A 16,740-nucleotide genomic window follows, 5' to 3' on the forward strand; every position below is an offset into this window, starting at 1 on the left:
TGATGGCCACATGCAGCAGAAATCTGCAACAGCTATGCAAACACGTCTGTGCTCCATATGAAATAAACATTTTTGCAATTTTTCCAGCTACATCAACATCATCTGCCTTTATATGAGCTGGGAGAACTGAAATATACTGTTGATTGGATCTTGGATGAAACTCAGGTTTCTCTGATACTTCTCTGATATATATATTATTGTATATTATATTGTCTGCATGTTGCAATGTTGGAAATAAGTGTAAATGGATTCAACCAAACCCAAGCGAAATTTAAATCCAATCTAATGTCATAATGCTAATAAACTGTATTAGATAATACAGTATGTAGGGCTACTTCAAAGTTTTACAGCCTAGTAGTTCTGGGTGTTCTTTAAAGCCAGAAGGTGACCATACTGGGTGTAGGTCTCTGTCTCCTGACCCCTTGTCCTTGTAAGGTCTGCAGTGATTCTGCCCAAAGCCCTCCCTTTAGTAACAGCCCTCTCATAAATCACTTAAGTGAAATACAGCTCTTCAAAGTTACCATCCACAGCTAAGATAACTGGAAGATTGTTAAACTTTAAGTACTTTTCAGTCGTTCCCTCAAACCCTTCTGGAAAAAAAAGATGAAGCCTGACTCCAGTTTGTCAAAAGAGATCAGTAGGAATTTATTATTTGCTTTAAATACATGTACAGCTCTTTTTTTTTGTCCGCCTTCGCTCCGCTGATCATTCATGGCAGTCATCTCAAACTGAACTCTGAATGGAGGCCCTCCAACGCAGAAATGTTTCTGAGACACCACCATTATGAGTGGAGAACATGTTGTGCCGGAGCTCGGCTCGTGGCACGTGGAGCTCTCAGCTGAACCGATGCCAGCTTTGCATGAGGCGATTTATAGACTTATGTCGAACAAAGAACAGAGGTAGACTCCATCCCTTGAAAGGACATCCAATCGCTGCAATTACTCCGGAAGATTAAAAACAGACCAGAAGGATAAATACATATGGATGAATTAAAAAAAAAAGGCTCTCTTAAAGTCTTTTTTGCCTCTTGCTACGCAAACAGATCACTAAAAGTGAATCATGAACAATGGGAGGGAGGAAAAAAAAAGGTGCAGATGATGAGTTAAACACATGGAACCAGAAAACACCTCATCATGTCGGTGACAATCTCGATGAGTGAATCACACCAATGAAATGCACAGAACAGAGAGTTGAGATGGAAAATAAATACTGCACCGGTTGCTAAATCCTTGTACATTCATCGGGGCTCATGCAGGCGATCGGTTCCCACTCTGGCTCGTGTGCTACATTTCTCCAAGTTATGCCACTTTTTCTACCAGAATCCCAGCCTACACATTGCATGTTGTTTTTTGTTGCGCTGAGATGAGCAACTTCACAGTAAAATGCATTTAAGCTTAATCAAGTTAATTGACTTTAGGAAGCACTTTCTGTCAAAGACAGAGGCGATCAGCAAATTGAGTTCTCCCTGAATAAAAAAAAAAAAGGGAATGTGCTGTTATGCATAACAGCAGAAGTGATGAACTGCTGAAGAAGCAGGCATTTAGATTGATCACAGGTTTTCATCCAGCTGCTGTTTTGGATTAAGGATGATCTACAGTTTGACAAAAAAAAAAAAGAAAAAAATCTTAAGGTAACGACGCAGCCTAGTGTGAGCTGTGCTTGGTTTCCTACTGTCGAAAGTGTGGCAGCAAGTCCTCTTTTCATATAAATAATGCTAAAAACACAATGCGTCCCGCTCACTCACTGTCACAAGAGTCTCTAAAAACCTACGAGACACATACAGTACATAACGTAGCCTGCATACATACAAATATACATATATGCAAATACACACAAAAACAATAACCCCCTCCATGTGGAATAATGGCATTTCCCGATCTGAAATCATAATTTCATATAAAAATATATAAAAGTAAAAATCAAAAAGAAGTGTCGTCTGAAGTGATGAGAAAACAACAATAATCTCCATTGTGGTTCCACTGTGCGATGCATTGCCAGTTCAATGGATCAAGCGTCCTTGTGAACACACCGTTTGTCCGTCCAGGAGGCCATTTTTTTTTAACAGAGGCCACCAGATGAGTTTAATACTGGAGTGTAAAAAAATGTCCACAGACACAAAGAGAGGAACGAGGTCCTTAGCTCTCTGGCCAGCCAGCGAGGTAACACGTAAACGACACATCTATCTATCTACATACTAAGGGATCTCTGACTGCAGGGCTTGGTAAGTGCACATTCAATTGACCTCTTAGCCCCGATCAGTTCATAGAGACCTGCGTCACTGTTGACATGGAAGGGTGGGCTGGTCCTGTCAACATAGGCACACGTTCTGTGTATTCCTGTAACACTGCAGACCAAAAGGAAGTACTTCAAAGAATGCAAATATTCTACCAGGAGAAGGTTAAGTATGTTTTTTGTGGCGGTTTTTATTGTCCAGGATTCATATGGTCGGACACTTAAAAAACAAAACGTCGCAACATTCCCGTCTGGACATCCGTGAAACCTTTATTCTCACGATGAAAACGACGGTTTCTGAGAATGACAGTACAACCGATGTCTCCGATTGCTTTCTTTTGGTCCATGAAAAAGCCAAAAGGACGCTTCATCGTGCTTTGTTCAGGTTGTCTGTCTTAAAAAAGGTCTTCCTTAAATAGTTTTCAAATGTTTCCATCATATTCTCATCTCGCGATCAGGACTCTGGTCCAGTGAAGGCTCTCTGGTGCTGATCATGGACGCCGAGGGCCCTTGGTTGACGCCGAAGGGAGAAACAGCCGGAGATCGGGCTGCCAGAGGGGACAGCGAAGGGGAGAAGCTGGGGGACATCGCTGCTGATGAAATGGACCCCTCGTGACTGATCGGGGACCTGCGGAGTGACGCCAAGTGGGGGAATGTCCGTCCAATCACAGGGACTTTGGGGGGAACTGACATGGCCCCTGGGTGAGCAACTGATGTGATGAGTGGCGGAGGGTCAATTCTAGGTTTGGGATCCAGTTTGTGCTTGGGCTGGAAGGGCTGGCGAGGATTCTGGCTCTGCTGGGCAGTTTCGTCCTTCAGCCTGGCGATCTCTGTGAAGACATTAGCCAGAGGCTGGAACTGAGGGCACCAGTTGAGGAGGTAATCCCAGTTGTAGCTGCCGCGGAGCTCCTCGTCGCTGGCAACGATAGCCGTGAGGGAGCCATCCACTAAAGGTTTGCCGTCCTCAGGGAAGGGGTAATCCTTGGGGAGGGAAATGTTGAGGCCACGGCCTGCTCCTAGGTAACCTCCTGCCTCGTCCCTGTAGACTGGGAGTTGGCCAGAGAGCAAGGTCCCACTAAGACTGCCCCCCAGTTTCTTTCCTTTGAACCAAGTGCTACCCTCCAAAGCTGCAGGCTCACAGGAGATATCGGAGAGCTGGTCGGCATCCTGCTGAATCCCAGAGTCTGGTCCTCTGGCAGAGATGTGCTCCTGCATGGACGAGGTGATGGAGGCGACACGGGGGTACTCGTTTATCATCCGGATCTCGTCATCCTCCGCGGCCTCAGCTGATCCTCTTCCGCTGGAGTGAGAGGGATCCAGCGAGCCCCCTCTAGTGTAAGGTCCACCACCAGCCCCGCCTTGATCTCCAGCGTAGCCCGGCAAGGCCTGGTGATAGATCCTCTCCCCTCCTTGCCCCGACTTGCAATCATCCAATTTCTGCAGAGCAGTTCCAGAGGCAGCGGTTCGGTTTCCTGTATCCTGGGCTTTCTTCCGTCTGCGTGACTTGACGAGGAAGACGACCACAGCCATGATCACAAGCAGTATGATGAAACCGAGCGACACAGCAATGATGCTAATCAGCAGGATGTTGACATCGGTGGCCAGGCCATAGTTGGTGTTTGTGACATCAATGGAGACTTGGGCTGTAGTGGTGCGGGATGCATCTAGAGGACTGTGAGCCCTCACATCCAGGGTCATCAGCCTGGCTTCCCGTTTGGAGCGGCCCGATCCGCTGCTACTACGGCTGCTTGAACCGTCCAACTTGAGGAAAATGACCCCAGTTGTTTTGTTTACATCAAAGTACTGAGAGCTGGTGGGAAGAGAATAGAGAACAATACCATCCACCCCTCCATCCTCATCATTCGCCTGGACTTGGCCAATGCTCTGGCCTTTCTTAGCTCCCTCTGGCACTTCGAAAGAGAAATCGGAGGATGTGAAGAGTGGGTCGTACTCATCCTCACCCGTGACAAACACCTGTACAGTCACAGTGGCCGAATGGTTCCCTGAATCTACCGCCACTGCTACGAAGTTAAAGGAGTTGACCTTCTCAAAGTCAAAGGGAATTTTGCTTTTGATTTCTCCTGAGTTCCGGTCCACGGTGAAGCTGTCTCTCCCCGCCGCAGACCGCTCCATGATGTGGTACTTCAGTTGGCCAAAAACCCCTGTGTCATGGTCTATGGCATGTAGGACGGTCACGGCTGAGTTCGCTGGTTGGTTTTCTCTGATGCTGACGGTCAGGACTTCCACTGGGAAGAAGGGGTGATTGTCATTTACATCCTTGACCTCGATAATGACCGGCGCTAGTGCGAAGTGACCCTGTCCATCTGTGGCCTGGATGATGACAATATGCGTGGACTGGTGCTCACGATCGAGTGCCTGCTGAAGCCGCAGGGCTCCGGTCCATTGGTCCATGGTGAACAAGTTCACCTCATCCCCAGAGCTGATAGTATACTGGACCTCGGCGTTGGGAGTTGAGTCTGGGTCTGGCAAAAAGAGAGCAATAGAGTCCAATGAATTAACTGGGAGACAACGTAAGAGAGGAATAATGTGAGATAAATACAAAAATGCCCACCAGTAGCAGTCAGTCTTATGATCTCAGTCCCAGCGGCAGCTCCCTCACTTAGTGACACAGTATATTCTGCTCTGCTGAACACCGGCGGGTTATCGTTCACATCGCCGATAGTTATCACCGCAGCGACACACGAGCTCTTCTGGGGCACGCCGCGGTCCGACACCACCACTGTGAGGTTGTAAAGGGGCTTGGTTTCAAAGTCGAGCCCCTCAGCCAACAGCAGAGTCCCAACTGTCTGGAAGCCCCGTCCCTCCAGGAACCGCACGCTGCTTTCAATCTGGAATGCATTTCCTTCATTGCCGGTGGCAATAGCAAAGTCGAAGCCACAGTTTTCTCGAGAGAGGTCGCTGTCAAAGGCCTCAAAAGTCAGAACCGTTGACCCTGGGATGGTATCCTCGGCAACTGTAGCCCTGCAGACAAAAGAACATCACGTTTTTAAAGGCCAGCTGTTGAGGATACACCATAACGCATCCGGAATCTATTGACGGCAGGCTGACCTGTACTCTGATTGGTGAAACACAGGAGCATTGTCGTTGACGTCGGTGATTTGGACCTGGACAGTGGTGAGGGAGGAGAGTGGAGGCTCACCTCCGTCACAAGCTTCAATAACAACACTAACTGATGGACGTTCGGGGTCAAACTCTGCCCTGTGATTGATGAACAGGGTCCCTGGAGAAAGAAGGCGGGGAGAGGGGTTCAGACATCGTGCAGGGGAAGGTCCTTTAAAAATGTTAAAGAATAACATTCATTTATCACGGAGGAAGCCTGGGTTGCTCACCGTTGTTGGGGTCAATGTAGAATCCCTCCTGGGTCGAAGACATCACCCTGTAGGTGATCTTTCCATTCTCCCCCGAGTCCCTGTCAGTTGCTGTTACCGTGACAACTACACTTCCTGCTGGCGTGTGCTCCAGCAGCATTACCTGGGATGCAGAGATATTAACAACAGTTGAGCAACAGGGCAAAAGAAACAAATAACCCAACAACGGATCACATAAAAACTGTGTCTACAAGTACAATATAGTCTGTTGGAGAGAAACTGTTTCTGAAGTTTAATTCCCGATCAAACCTTATAAGGTGTGTAGAAATCAAACATGTAATCACACTTATTTTCCTCAGGGAGTAAGAACTCTGCAATGGACACCTCAGACTTCTTAAAACACACATGTAATCAACATAGCTGCATAAAGAAAGAGCATCAGTTTGATTTATAAGACACCCTACCTGATAGAGATCATGGGTGAATGTGGGCGCGTTGTCGTTAATATCCTCCACCAGTATTGTAATGTTAGCCTCGGTTTGGTGCTGGCTGTCTGTGGCTCTGACGGTCAGGGTGTACCACGTCTTCTCCTCAAAGTCCAGCGGGGCGGTGAGTGACACGCCTCCACCGTAGCGGTGAATTCCAAACTTGCCTAGAGCTGTGGGGTCCAGCTGCAGGGAGTAGGAGAGGGCAGGACTGGAGTCCACGTCATTGCCCGTCACAAGAGTGATCTCTGTGCCGATCAACATGTCTGAGAGGTGGAGAGGGAGATTGAAGAAAAAACGGTCAGCTGCAGAAGTATGCTTTTTTTGTTGTTGCAGTTTTTATATTGTTGCACAATCATCATTCTACACACACAGGGTTTTTCTGATGACAGATTTGTTTTTATAAATTTGATGCATGCATGCTGTAAGCTGGCCTACATAAGGCAATAATAAAGGACAGAAAGGACAAAATCCCTTTAAATGAAAGCACTTACTTTCTGGAATGCGGACTTCCTGGGGCAAGGGAATAGTGGGACTGTTGTCATTCTGGTCAACAATGATAACTGTCAATGTGGCTGAACCAGCCAATCGTGGACTTCCTCTATCAGTTGCCGTAACAACAAGCCTGTGGGTGGGCAGAAAAAAAAGAGGTTAGAGAAAACGTATACATAATGGGCTGTTTCTGTACACCACCATGTAGCAGCTCAAACATTTATTATAGGGAAAACACATATCCATCCTCAAAATGTGCACATAGAGTGGTTCTCGTGAGATCTTTTCAACCACATATGCGTTCTCACTTGGTCTGGGTGAAGATCTCACGGTCCATGATGGCCGCTGTGCTGATGCTTCCTGTCATCGGGTCGATCTTGAACAGGCCGCTTATGCCTGATGACTGGATGGAGTAGGTCACCTGACCATTCTGGCCCTGATCCACATCCTCAGCCATCACCTGGCAGAAGGTAAGGGAGAGGAAAATGAATGAATGATGAGAATTTATTTTGACCCTTAGGAAACTCTAGCAAACCTAATACCTGACTGTGGAATTTCTTTCCTCCGCCAAGGAGGTTATATTTTTGTTTTTTCTGGCCTGATTTTCATGAAACTTAGTGGAAGGGTCTAGCACGGGCAAAGGAAGAACCAATTAGACTTTGGACAAACACCTGATTCTTCTCATGGAAACAGCCTTAGTTGAGGTCTGTGCTCTCAGAGTGCCCTTCTAGTTTATTATGCAGTTTTTTTTATATTTGGAAGTACCTGTATGATTGGCATTTCGTATCCCTGTGCTTCTCTCATGTAGGCCACATAATTCTGCAGCTGAAAGCGGGGGAGGTTGTCATTGACATCCTGCAGGATCAGGTTGATAGCCATGAAAGAAGTAGAGGACACCGTTTCAGCCTTCACAACTAGACGGAGTCTGGGGGTGTCTTCAAAGTCAAGACCCTTGGAGCTCTGCACCATGATTTCACCTGAAGATTTGAGTGGGAAAATGATTGTCATTTGAAATCATCAAAATTAAACACATTCAACTGATGTGTTAAGTTGTCACATACACATTTATGACTAAAAAAGGGGCCAATTAAAATGTTTTATTGTGAGTTTCACCTGTTGAGGAGGTGATGCTGAAGGCCTGCCTTCTGTTGCCACTGAAGAGGCTGTAGCTGATACCCCTCCGTGTGCCATCTGGGTGTTGAGCCTGAGCCTGAGCCACAGCTGTGCCTGGATTTTTTGAAGCAGAGTAGAAAGAATATTTCTTAACATCGACAGCTGATAAATCTACCAAAATGTAAAGTGGAAAACATTAAACTGATGTCATTATTCTAATCCCAAACAAAGCAGTATCAGTGTCAGACCTTTTATAGCGTTCTCCTGTAGGCTGACGTCTCTGGCGTTCCTGGAGAAACGAATGCCGTCGTACTCCACCTCCTTCACGTAAATCACCACCACCCCCTGAGCCGACTGAGCCGGACTGCCCTGGTCCATGGCCTCCACTATCAGGGTCCTCTGGGCCTGGGTCAGATCCCCGAGTGGCTCGGTGGCCTGGATCTCCCCGGTCAAGGAGTTGATGCTGAAGCCCTTTACTGGCATGGCGAAGCGGTAAAAAACGGAGCCGTTGGCTCCAAAGTCTTTATCCTCGGCCTTCATGGTCGCCAGGACCCGCTGGGAATGCCTGCTGGACACTTCGATGACAAGCGGATCCTGGATGAAGAAGGGAGTGTTGTCGTTGACGTCCAGGATGGTGACCGTCACCTAGAAGGAAAGAGGTCACATGTCAGTTAAATACAAAATGCACTGCTATTCCAATAAGCGTTCAAATCTTCTAAATCATAAACATCTAACCCTTCATTTACCTGAGCAGAGGCGTTCCTGGGTTCAGCAGGTGAAAGGTCAACTGCAAAAACCTGGAAGCTGTATGACGGCCATTTCTCCCGGTCCAGAGGTGCCGATGTGGTGATGGCGCCGGTGCTCTCATCCACGCTGAACGCTCCGTGCGCCTCACGGCTAAGGAAGTACAAAACCTTCCCATTCAGGTCGCTATCAGCATCTGTGGCTGACACCTGGAATTAGATAGAAATACAGATTTATTGGATTAAATGAGTATTTGTTGACATGTGAGAAGTTTGTGATATATTTTGAATGAAGCATCTTCTAATTTCTGCTTACCTCCAGAACTTTGGACCCCTCTGCCGCATCCTCTGACATTTCCACAGAGTAGCTACTCCTGCTGAACACAGGGCTGTTGTCGTTGACATCCAGGACTCGGACCTCCACGGTGGCGGTAGTGCTGAGAGCAGGGCTGCCCCGGTCGCTGGCCACCACCTCCAGGGTATACTGGTCCCTCGTCTCCCTGTCTAAGCCGCGCGACGCGGACAGGGCTCCCGTGCTGGCGTGGAGGTGGAAATCTCCATTAGGGTCACCAGCTGGTTGGAGAATTCACATGGCAGAAGAAAGAAACATCTTTAAAATCCAAGCATTTATGTGGACCCAGTTTGCCAACTCTGCACTTAAGGCAAATGATCGACTGGGCTCCAGACAGGTAAATGGAAAGTTCTATATTGGAAATGAGACAGAAGAATGCCAGGAGCGAGTTAGGGAGGAATAGAGCGCCGTCAAAAGTAATACACTGGTCCAAATGCATGTATGACCTTTCTCCAATAATGTAGACCAAACTACCAAACAGGCTAACTAGATGTCACCAAAAATGGTCCAAGCAAACACGATTCTTAACATTCTGTACATTTAAACCGTTTTAATCCTTAAAAGCATTCACTGTCTCACCGAGGATGTTGTTAGTTTCCACATTAGACACACACGCGCAGCCATTATTGCAGTTGTGGTAAACTAAATCACTCTTTTAACCCATTCTAATAAAAGACTTGGTTTGGACACACAACAGCAGTTCCTCACCAGTGATCCTGTACTCCAGCTCTCCACCGGGACCAGAGTCGGGGTCTGTGGCCTTGAGAAAGCAAAGCTCTACGGGGGCCTGGTTCTCCGGCACCTCCAGTCCGTACCATGACTTCGCAAAGACCGGAGTGTTGTCGTTGACATCCTGCACCTCCACGCGGACTACAGCCTTGGCGAAGTTAGGAGGGAGCCCTCCATCCCTGGCGTACACTGATCAGAGATATACATTGTTAAGCCGGTTTTAATTTGAAACTGACAGAGGCTACTTGTGGTGTTCTGTGGGAATAAATGAACTTGAGATCCGTTGGTGTATGAAAGAGTGAATAGAGTTGGGAAGACGACGGATGCAGTAGTACCAGTGAGTGTGTAGTGATCCTGCAGCTCTGCGTCCAGTTCCCTCGTGGTGGTGATGACTCCCGTCACAGGGTTGATGATGAAGCCTTCCTCTGTCACACCTCCATATGTGACTTGGCCATTAGAACCTGCATTGAAAAGATTAAACTAAGTGCTGGGCAAACTGCCAAACTGGGAATGAAGCAAATAAGCTATATTCAATAAAATAAGAAAGTGAGTAGTTCAAAAGATAGCTCTTAAAATATGTACTGTAAATCAGCTGTACTTCTTTACTCATTCTTCCTTTAGTGAATTTTTGAACTTTTTGTTTCTTTTGAAGCTCTATCCTCTTCATCCATAATTCTTACTGACCAAAGGACGTGTGTTCCTGTGTTCCTCCAGCAAATATAGAATATAAAGAGAATAATTCAATATTTTACATGTTGTTTTTTTTACTTTTAGAAAGTCTATGTATTTCTGTAACTTATTCTTGTCCTATTGTACCTGCATCCACATTTCCAGTATACTGACTGAAGGATTATTGAAATGTTTAAACGAACCTTGGTCCCGGTCAGTAGCAGTGACTTTTAATACAGTCGTCCCCGGGCCGTGGTTTTCCGTCACCTGGGCCACGAACTCTGATCGCTGGAACAACGGAGCTTCGTCGTTCACGTCGATCACCTGCACACACAGCACCTGGGAAGTGGAAAGCTGAGGCATCCCATGATCCTCTGCCACGATGGTCAGATTGAAGACTTCCTGCTCTTCCCGGTCTAATGCTTTGAGAATGGAGAGAGAGCCTGCAAGAGAGAAAAGGGAACATGTTGTAAAAACACTTTTCCTGGATGACATCACTTCAAATGTATTTTTCTCTAAGTGTGTGTATTTGTATGTCTAGAAGGACCAGTAAAAACAAAATCTTTAGTTTTGCTTTATGAGAGTTTCCACAGTAGGTGTGAGACCACAGCCAGGCTATTCGACTATGGCACTTTGAATATGCATTTGAGTATAAATCAATGCTTTATCAGTGAAACACGTAGGGTCTAGAAGTTTGCGCAGAACCACACACCAAGTCAAATCTCAAATTTTCTTTTTTATCTGCCCACATCACTGTATCAGTTAGCTTTTGAATCTGTAAGGCATTAGTTTGTGTTTACGTGTGTGTTTCATATCAATCGAGCTGGTTCCCATAGAGTCTGTGAATAAGACCACCACTTCTAAGACCCTGGCTTCAGTTACTCTTCTACCTTTTATGTCGACACCCCACACCCCTGTCATCACCCAAACTACGAGGAGGGTCAGTCCAAGTGGGAATATGAAAAGTGCATGTGTGTGTCTGTGTGTGTGTGTGTGTGTGTGTGTGTACTGCTCACAGTAGCGTAGCCTACGAGTCTAACTGGCCTGCGGTGCCTAAGAGGCGTGTGTGATTTCTAAAGGCTGCAGCATGCCAACACACATGCAGTCTGTGTTAAGCTGAGGCTCTGATGTTGCTGTGGGGTTTTGCTATATAGCTCCCATGTTGCAGCCAAATGCAAACAGATGCAAAACATTTACTGTTGCGTTCTCCTCTGCAGTCGATTTAGTGTTGCTGATACAGTACCAACCACACAGCACGCTTAATGTGATCTTACCCATGAGCTTTGCTAATGTTCCATGTGCTAACTCATGAGAAATGTTATTTTAGTTCTACCAAAGATCTCAAATGTTATAGCTGATAAAGAATATATTATCTATGTTCCAAATAGCCTTAATACAATATTTTATCCAATATTAAGGCTCCTTTTGATGAAATGAAGCGATGTATGAGAAACATTAACTTCCAAATGGTTATAAAACTAGCATGAAGCAGCTGTAACGCTAAATAACTCAAGGTTCATATTGGCAGAGCAGACATATCATTTATAAGCAGTAATAAGGCTAATGATGCTCTGAGCTTTCGCCAGGAAGTTTGGTAAATGTCTTCACAAAACAATGCTAATCTGATATTACAGCTAATATCAACCATAAGCGCAACACCGCACAGTCTGAGAAACAAACCAGAAGTGAAATCAAGCCCGGCTAAATGCACCACACACTCGACAGTAATGAAGTAAAGACTTTCTTCCATCTGGAAGCTGCATTAGGTGTCTGTCTGATGGTTCTTAATCCCATCGAAGGCAGGCCGAGCACGCCCACGCCACCCAGCTGCTACCATTATGACCAGATTACACATACACATCTAGAGATATCAAAGAGCGTCCACGTCCCTCGCGGCAAATTAACGTTGGTTCCCATGAAGAAATCCGTCAAGAAAAGGACACTGAAGCATTATTCAAGCGGAATATTGCTCTCAGGCAGTGAAAGACCATTGAGTATAGCGTGTTATGAGGGTTATGAGTGTTTTAGCAGTTGGGACCCTATAGACGCAGCACTTCACTGGGTAATTATGATCTTCTGGAAAGTTTTGTTCATCCAGGGGGGCTTCCCCCCGGGTGGGATGCTGATTATCTATCAATCATGGAGCCCTCACAGAGAAGGGCCACATGCTACTCCGACTGTGGTAAAGCATTCAAAGCGGGATTTGAAACGCATGATGTGGTGAAGTTTGCCGTAATCATCTCTTGATGGAGTGTAAATTGGGTATTTATGGGGAATCCCCAGTTTCCAGAGACCTTCTTATACAGTATTATTGGAACATTATAATATTTTTACACAAATAAGCTTACCAGTGTTGGGGTTCAAACTGAAGCGACCAGCGCTGTTGCCGGCCTGAATTCTGTACGACACTCGGCCATTTTCTCCCTCGTCTTCATCTCGAGCCATCACGTACAAAATCACAAACCTGTCAATAGTGATACAAGTTAAAATACCAGAGTAGAAAGACCACTTTCAAGCTAGTAAATTCATTTGATTACTTTTTAACAGGCTTCTTGGTTGAAATAAATCTGTGTAGATAGAGTTAGACTCACCCTACAGGCTGATCCTCCATGACGCTGACTGCAGACGGAGAGCTGAAGACCGGAGCGTTGTCATTTTCATCCGTCACGAACACCCGGGCGGTGACTGAACCCCAGCGCCTCTGAGAGGGATCCACCGCCTGGTCTGTGGCCCGCACCACAAGGTAGAGGGAAGGTGCTGACTCGCGATCTAACTTCTGCCCAAGGGTCAGGACTCCACTCGAGGGGTCGAGGGTCAGGAGGTCAGCCGTGTTAGGCCAGTAGTGTTCGATGGAATAGTGCAGCTCACTGTTGGGTCCACTGCCGTCCTATAAAAGAATTAGAAAAAAGGAAAATTTAGCAAGGAAAAGGACAAGAAATAGAAAAATATATAGAAATTTACTTTTATAGAACTTTTGAATAGACTTTCTATTGTATTTTCATCAGCAAGTGGATGAAATTTGAGAAAATCCCATTGAAGTCCAATATGATTGAAAGCTCATGAGAAAATATCAATCACGGGTTAACATTGCACCTATTTGTCAGCAGATACTATATTCTCTTTCCCACCTGGTCCACAGCCTGGAAAGTATATATGGAAGCCCCGGGCTCCATGTTCTCTGGGATCACAATGGTAACAGGGTCTTCTGTGAACTGGGGAGCGTGGTCGTTGCTGTCCTGCACGTCGATATCCAGCTCCACGACGTGGCTGCTGGGAAACGCCTGCGAGAAGTCCGACACCTCGACGTGCAGCCTGTACTTCGAGCCCTTCTCGTAGTCCAGCTCACGCACCAGGTACACGTCGCCCTTCAAGCGGTCCACCATGAAGGTCCCATCGCGGTCTGTGCCCCCCACAACAAGGTAGGTCACCTGACCTTCCAACATATTCGACGCATGCTGGTCATGTGAGCGGACGGAGCCAATGATGGAGCCGGGAGCGGCTCCTTCAACTGTGTTCAGGGTCATGGAGAGCATGTTGGGCTTGGGGTTGGAGCGGGAGGAGCTGAGAACCTGAAGGAAAGGAAACCAGGTTCAAACAGACTCATTTTAATCTTGCATGTCTTAAACTAATATAATAATTCACATCATGTCATGCAAATAATGATTTTGAAATTATTTTCCATAATAATCTGCATAGAAAACAGAGTGAAAAAAGCTGTGAAAACTTTTCAATATATTATTTCAACCAAATATAGAAGCAAAGTGTCAAGGCTAATGCTGTATTGTGTATGTTGCTGGGTCTCATTTCCTTTGGTGTTCTGCAGACAATGAAGCTATATGGCTCTCATCCCAGCCCATCCCTAAACATAGCCTTGGTCTGTAATCTGTTTCTGTTTTGTTGCTATTATTATAATAACCCCTGACAGGCATCCTCATTGTGCATGAAGACATCATGTAGAATCCTTTCCAGTAAAAAGTCCTGACACTGACGCATTCTGGCTTCAAGATGAGAGTCGCAGCTTGTGACCTGTGACAAAATAATGACGGGTGTAATGCAAGCTGTCAATATTCTAGTCCAAACAATGCAGAGCAATAAATGCCCCCATGATGTAGCAATCCGGTCAGCTGAGGAACAAGTGAGCGCCAGAGGGGCTTTCGCCACTCAAGAGCAGTAGCCTCGGGGTTCGATAATGTTCTGGGACAGATCAAAGCAGATTTTAACAAGCTCTGGTTTCATCATCAACACACACACACACACACACACACACACACCATAACTTCACTCCAACACCAACATCTGTTGCAATGAATTGCATCTTTCTGGTGTCTTTATCGAACTTATAAAGCTAGAGGAGGACTGATGTGGATAGTTTGAATAACTTAACCCTGCCATGCTGACTAAAAAGACAGATTTTCAGCTAAAACGCACAACAAAACATCAAAAAGTCCACCTCTCATTTTTTTAAAGCTAGAAAATAGCACCTTGTCCCATCATTTTTCTCTTCTGTGTTTCACTGAAATGGTGCAGCAAGCCAATCACAGCCCACTACGAAAGTGGAGCAATGATTTTGAAATCCATGTGGAATTCAGCTACGATTGAACGTTGTTGTCGAATTGGAATTTGTGGTGTGTCAGCCACAAATGTTTGAACATAGGACTCCAGGTGCAAGTAATTTGCTCAAATACATCCCAGTGTTCCCATTATCTTGAATTTACTACACTTTTCTTTGTTTTACTCACTGCCTACAGTACACACACACACACACACACACACACACACACACACACACACACACACACACACACATGCTAGCGTACTGTAGTACTTGTGGTGTACAACATTATCCCTGGGTCCGATTCAGCTATGTGAAACGTTATCTCAAAATCATTATCTGGAAACGTTGCCCCATGAGAGTGTTTGAGAGTGTCATTTCAGCCAGTGTGTCTGCAGCATGTGTGTGTGTGTATATGTATCACTGCCTGCTACCGTACAGTGGTGGATTCCCTTTCTCTCTGTGTGATTCGATGCAGCTGGCTCCCATCAAATCTCATCTGGGAGCATTTGATTCCAAGGTGCCTGTTTCCCCTCTGACTAATCTCAGTGTCGCACAAAGCAGGGGGCGACGGGCGAGCACTCCCGTTGTAATTAGCATCCTTTTTCCCCTTTCTCAAATCACATCACGTGAAAACACTGAGCTCAAGAGTTCCACAGTCAAAGCAAACCACCACCCATTTCTGGCGAAATGGCTCTGTGGCAGGTCCCCCCCCACCCCTGATATTGCTGATATGCAGGGTTGACCCTCCTACAGAAAGTTCAGAACAATAACTCAGTCCAGACCAGGTCCCTCCTGCAGCTCCGGGCTTCTCACCTTGGGTTTTGGTTACTCCACTAATCTTCGGAGCAGGAAACGCACACCGGACTGCGTACATGCTTCTGTTTGTACAGGCACAGGTTCAGCTAACTCTCCTTCTCATATTTATCTCCTTCGCTAATTCCTCTGACAGTTACACTCTTCACATTGTGCACAGTTTGAGGAAATGACTCGAAGCAAGGAATGCAAAAGGGCCGAGGTAACGCCCAGATGTGACAGTTTTTTCAGTAACTGCCAGATGCCTTAGAAATGTTTTGAAAACACAACAATGTTTCCGTGGATGTAGCTGGAGGATAGATGAGGAATGTACAGATTTTGACTACCTGTATGCGTAGCTGGCAGGTGGAGCTGAGGCCCGGGGTGCCGTGGTCGGCGGCCGTCAGGGTGAAGGAGTACTCGGCTCGCTCGGAAAATCTCAGAGGGGAAGCGGTCCTTAGCTCGCCGCTGATTGGGTTAAGGGAGAACCGCTCAGCTCTGGTGCCTTCAGAAGATGCAATATGGATTAATATCGGCTCGAGTAGTTAACGTCATGATGCGGTTTGAAATGTTAATGATGGCACTCACCTGATAAAGAGTAGTACACGGTCCCGTTCTCACCCTCGTCTGGGTCTTTAGCTGTCACTGTTCCCAGGACTGTCCCGGATGGAAGCCCCTCCATCACCTACAATGGAGAAAGAAACAGTATATTCCTATTATTTTTATCCCTATGCCTTATTTTGTCCTCCCCCCTCCCTTTCTAGGGCTATGAATTTTGCTCATACATCATACAACTTCACAGCCTTAAAAAAAAAGCAGGTTGTCATAAAGTATGTGAATTCAACAGTATAGGGAAGTTGGGAGTTGGGAAAGCGATATGTGACTTAAGGATCTCTGATGTCCCTTCTTTCTCACCTGGTGCAGCAGCTCCCTGTCCGGCCTGACGTGAGTGAAATTGGGGGCGTGGTCATTTTCGTCCAGCACACTGATGTGAGCGGTGCCGGTGGCGCTGCGAGGAGGCGTACCCCCGTCCTGTACCACCACACCCAGCTGGTAGCTGGACTGCTGCTCTCTGTCCAGGACGAGGCGGGTGCTGATCTCACCTACAGACGGAGAGAAGGCCTTAGCGTGCATTGCAACAGTTAGGGGAGAATTACTGACTAACAGCAAATCATTCAATCCTCAGGGGAAATCATGCTGTATTAGTGCTGCTTACGGACTACCTACATTTTAGCCGGTGTAACTCAAT

General features: G+C 46.4%; 1 protein-coding gene across 1 annotated transcript in view; it reads right to left on the bottom strand.

The window, feature by feature from the left end:
• Positions 1 to 620: 620 nt before the first annotated feature.
• dchs1b (dachsous cadherin-related 1b) overlaps positions 621 to 16,740 on the bottom strand; it is a 75,311-nt gene continuing 59,191 nt past the window's right edge. The window contains exons 9-29 of the mRNA XM_084029293.1: positions 16,407 to 16,594; positions 16,080 to 16,176; positions 15,839 to 15,996; positions 13,273 to 13,713; positions 12,736 to 13,031; positions 12,493 to 12,608; positions 10,348 to 10,587; positions 9,811 to 9,936; positions 9,455 to 9,664; positions 8,711 to 8,967; positions 8,398 to 8,604; positions 7,900 to 8,296; positions 7,652 to 7,765; positions 7,304 to 7,515; positions 6,847 to 6,998; positions 6,541 to 6,671; positions 6,026 to 6,312; positions 5,583 to 5,724; positions 5,302 to 5,473; positions 4,805 to 5,214; positions 621 to 4,715 (exon numbers count right to left, since the gene is read on the bottom strand). Coding sequence (XP_083885419.1) covers positions 2,668 to 4,715; positions 4,805 to 5,214; positions 5,302 to 5,473; positions 5,583 to 5,724; positions 6,026 to 6,312; positions 6,541 to 6,671; positions 6,847 to 6,998; positions 7,304 to 7,515; positions 7,652 to 7,765; positions 7,900 to 8,296; positions 8,398 to 8,604; positions 8,711 to 8,967; positions 9,455 to 9,664; positions 9,811 to 9,936; positions 10,348 to 10,587; positions 12,493 to 12,608; positions 12,736 to 13,031; positions 13,273 to 13,713; positions 15,839 to 15,996; positions 16,080 to 16,176; positions 16,407 to 16,594 — 6,401 coding nt within the window. The 3' untranslated portion in view covers positions 621 to 2,667. The remainder of the gene's footprint in view (positions 4,716 to 4,804; positions 5,215 to 5,301; positions 5,474 to 5,582; positions 5,725 to 6,025; positions 6,313 to 6,540; positions 6,672 to 6,846; positions 6,999 to 7,303; positions 7,516 to 7,651; positions 7,766 to 7,899; positions 8,297 to 8,397; positions 8,605 to 8,710; positions 8,968 to 9,454; positions 9,665 to 9,810; positions 9,937 to 10,347; positions 10,588 to 12,492; positions 12,609 to 12,735; positions 13,032 to 13,272; positions 13,714 to 15,838; positions 15,997 to 16,079; positions 16,177 to 16,406; positions 16,595 to 16,740) is intronic.

Source organism: Eutrigla gurnardus (assembly GCF_963514095.1).
Source record: "Eutrigla gurnardus genome assembly, chromosome: 15".
Lineage (NCBI taxonomy): Eukaryota > Metazoa > Chordata > Actinopteri > Perciformes > Triglidae > Eutrigla > Eutrigla gurnardus.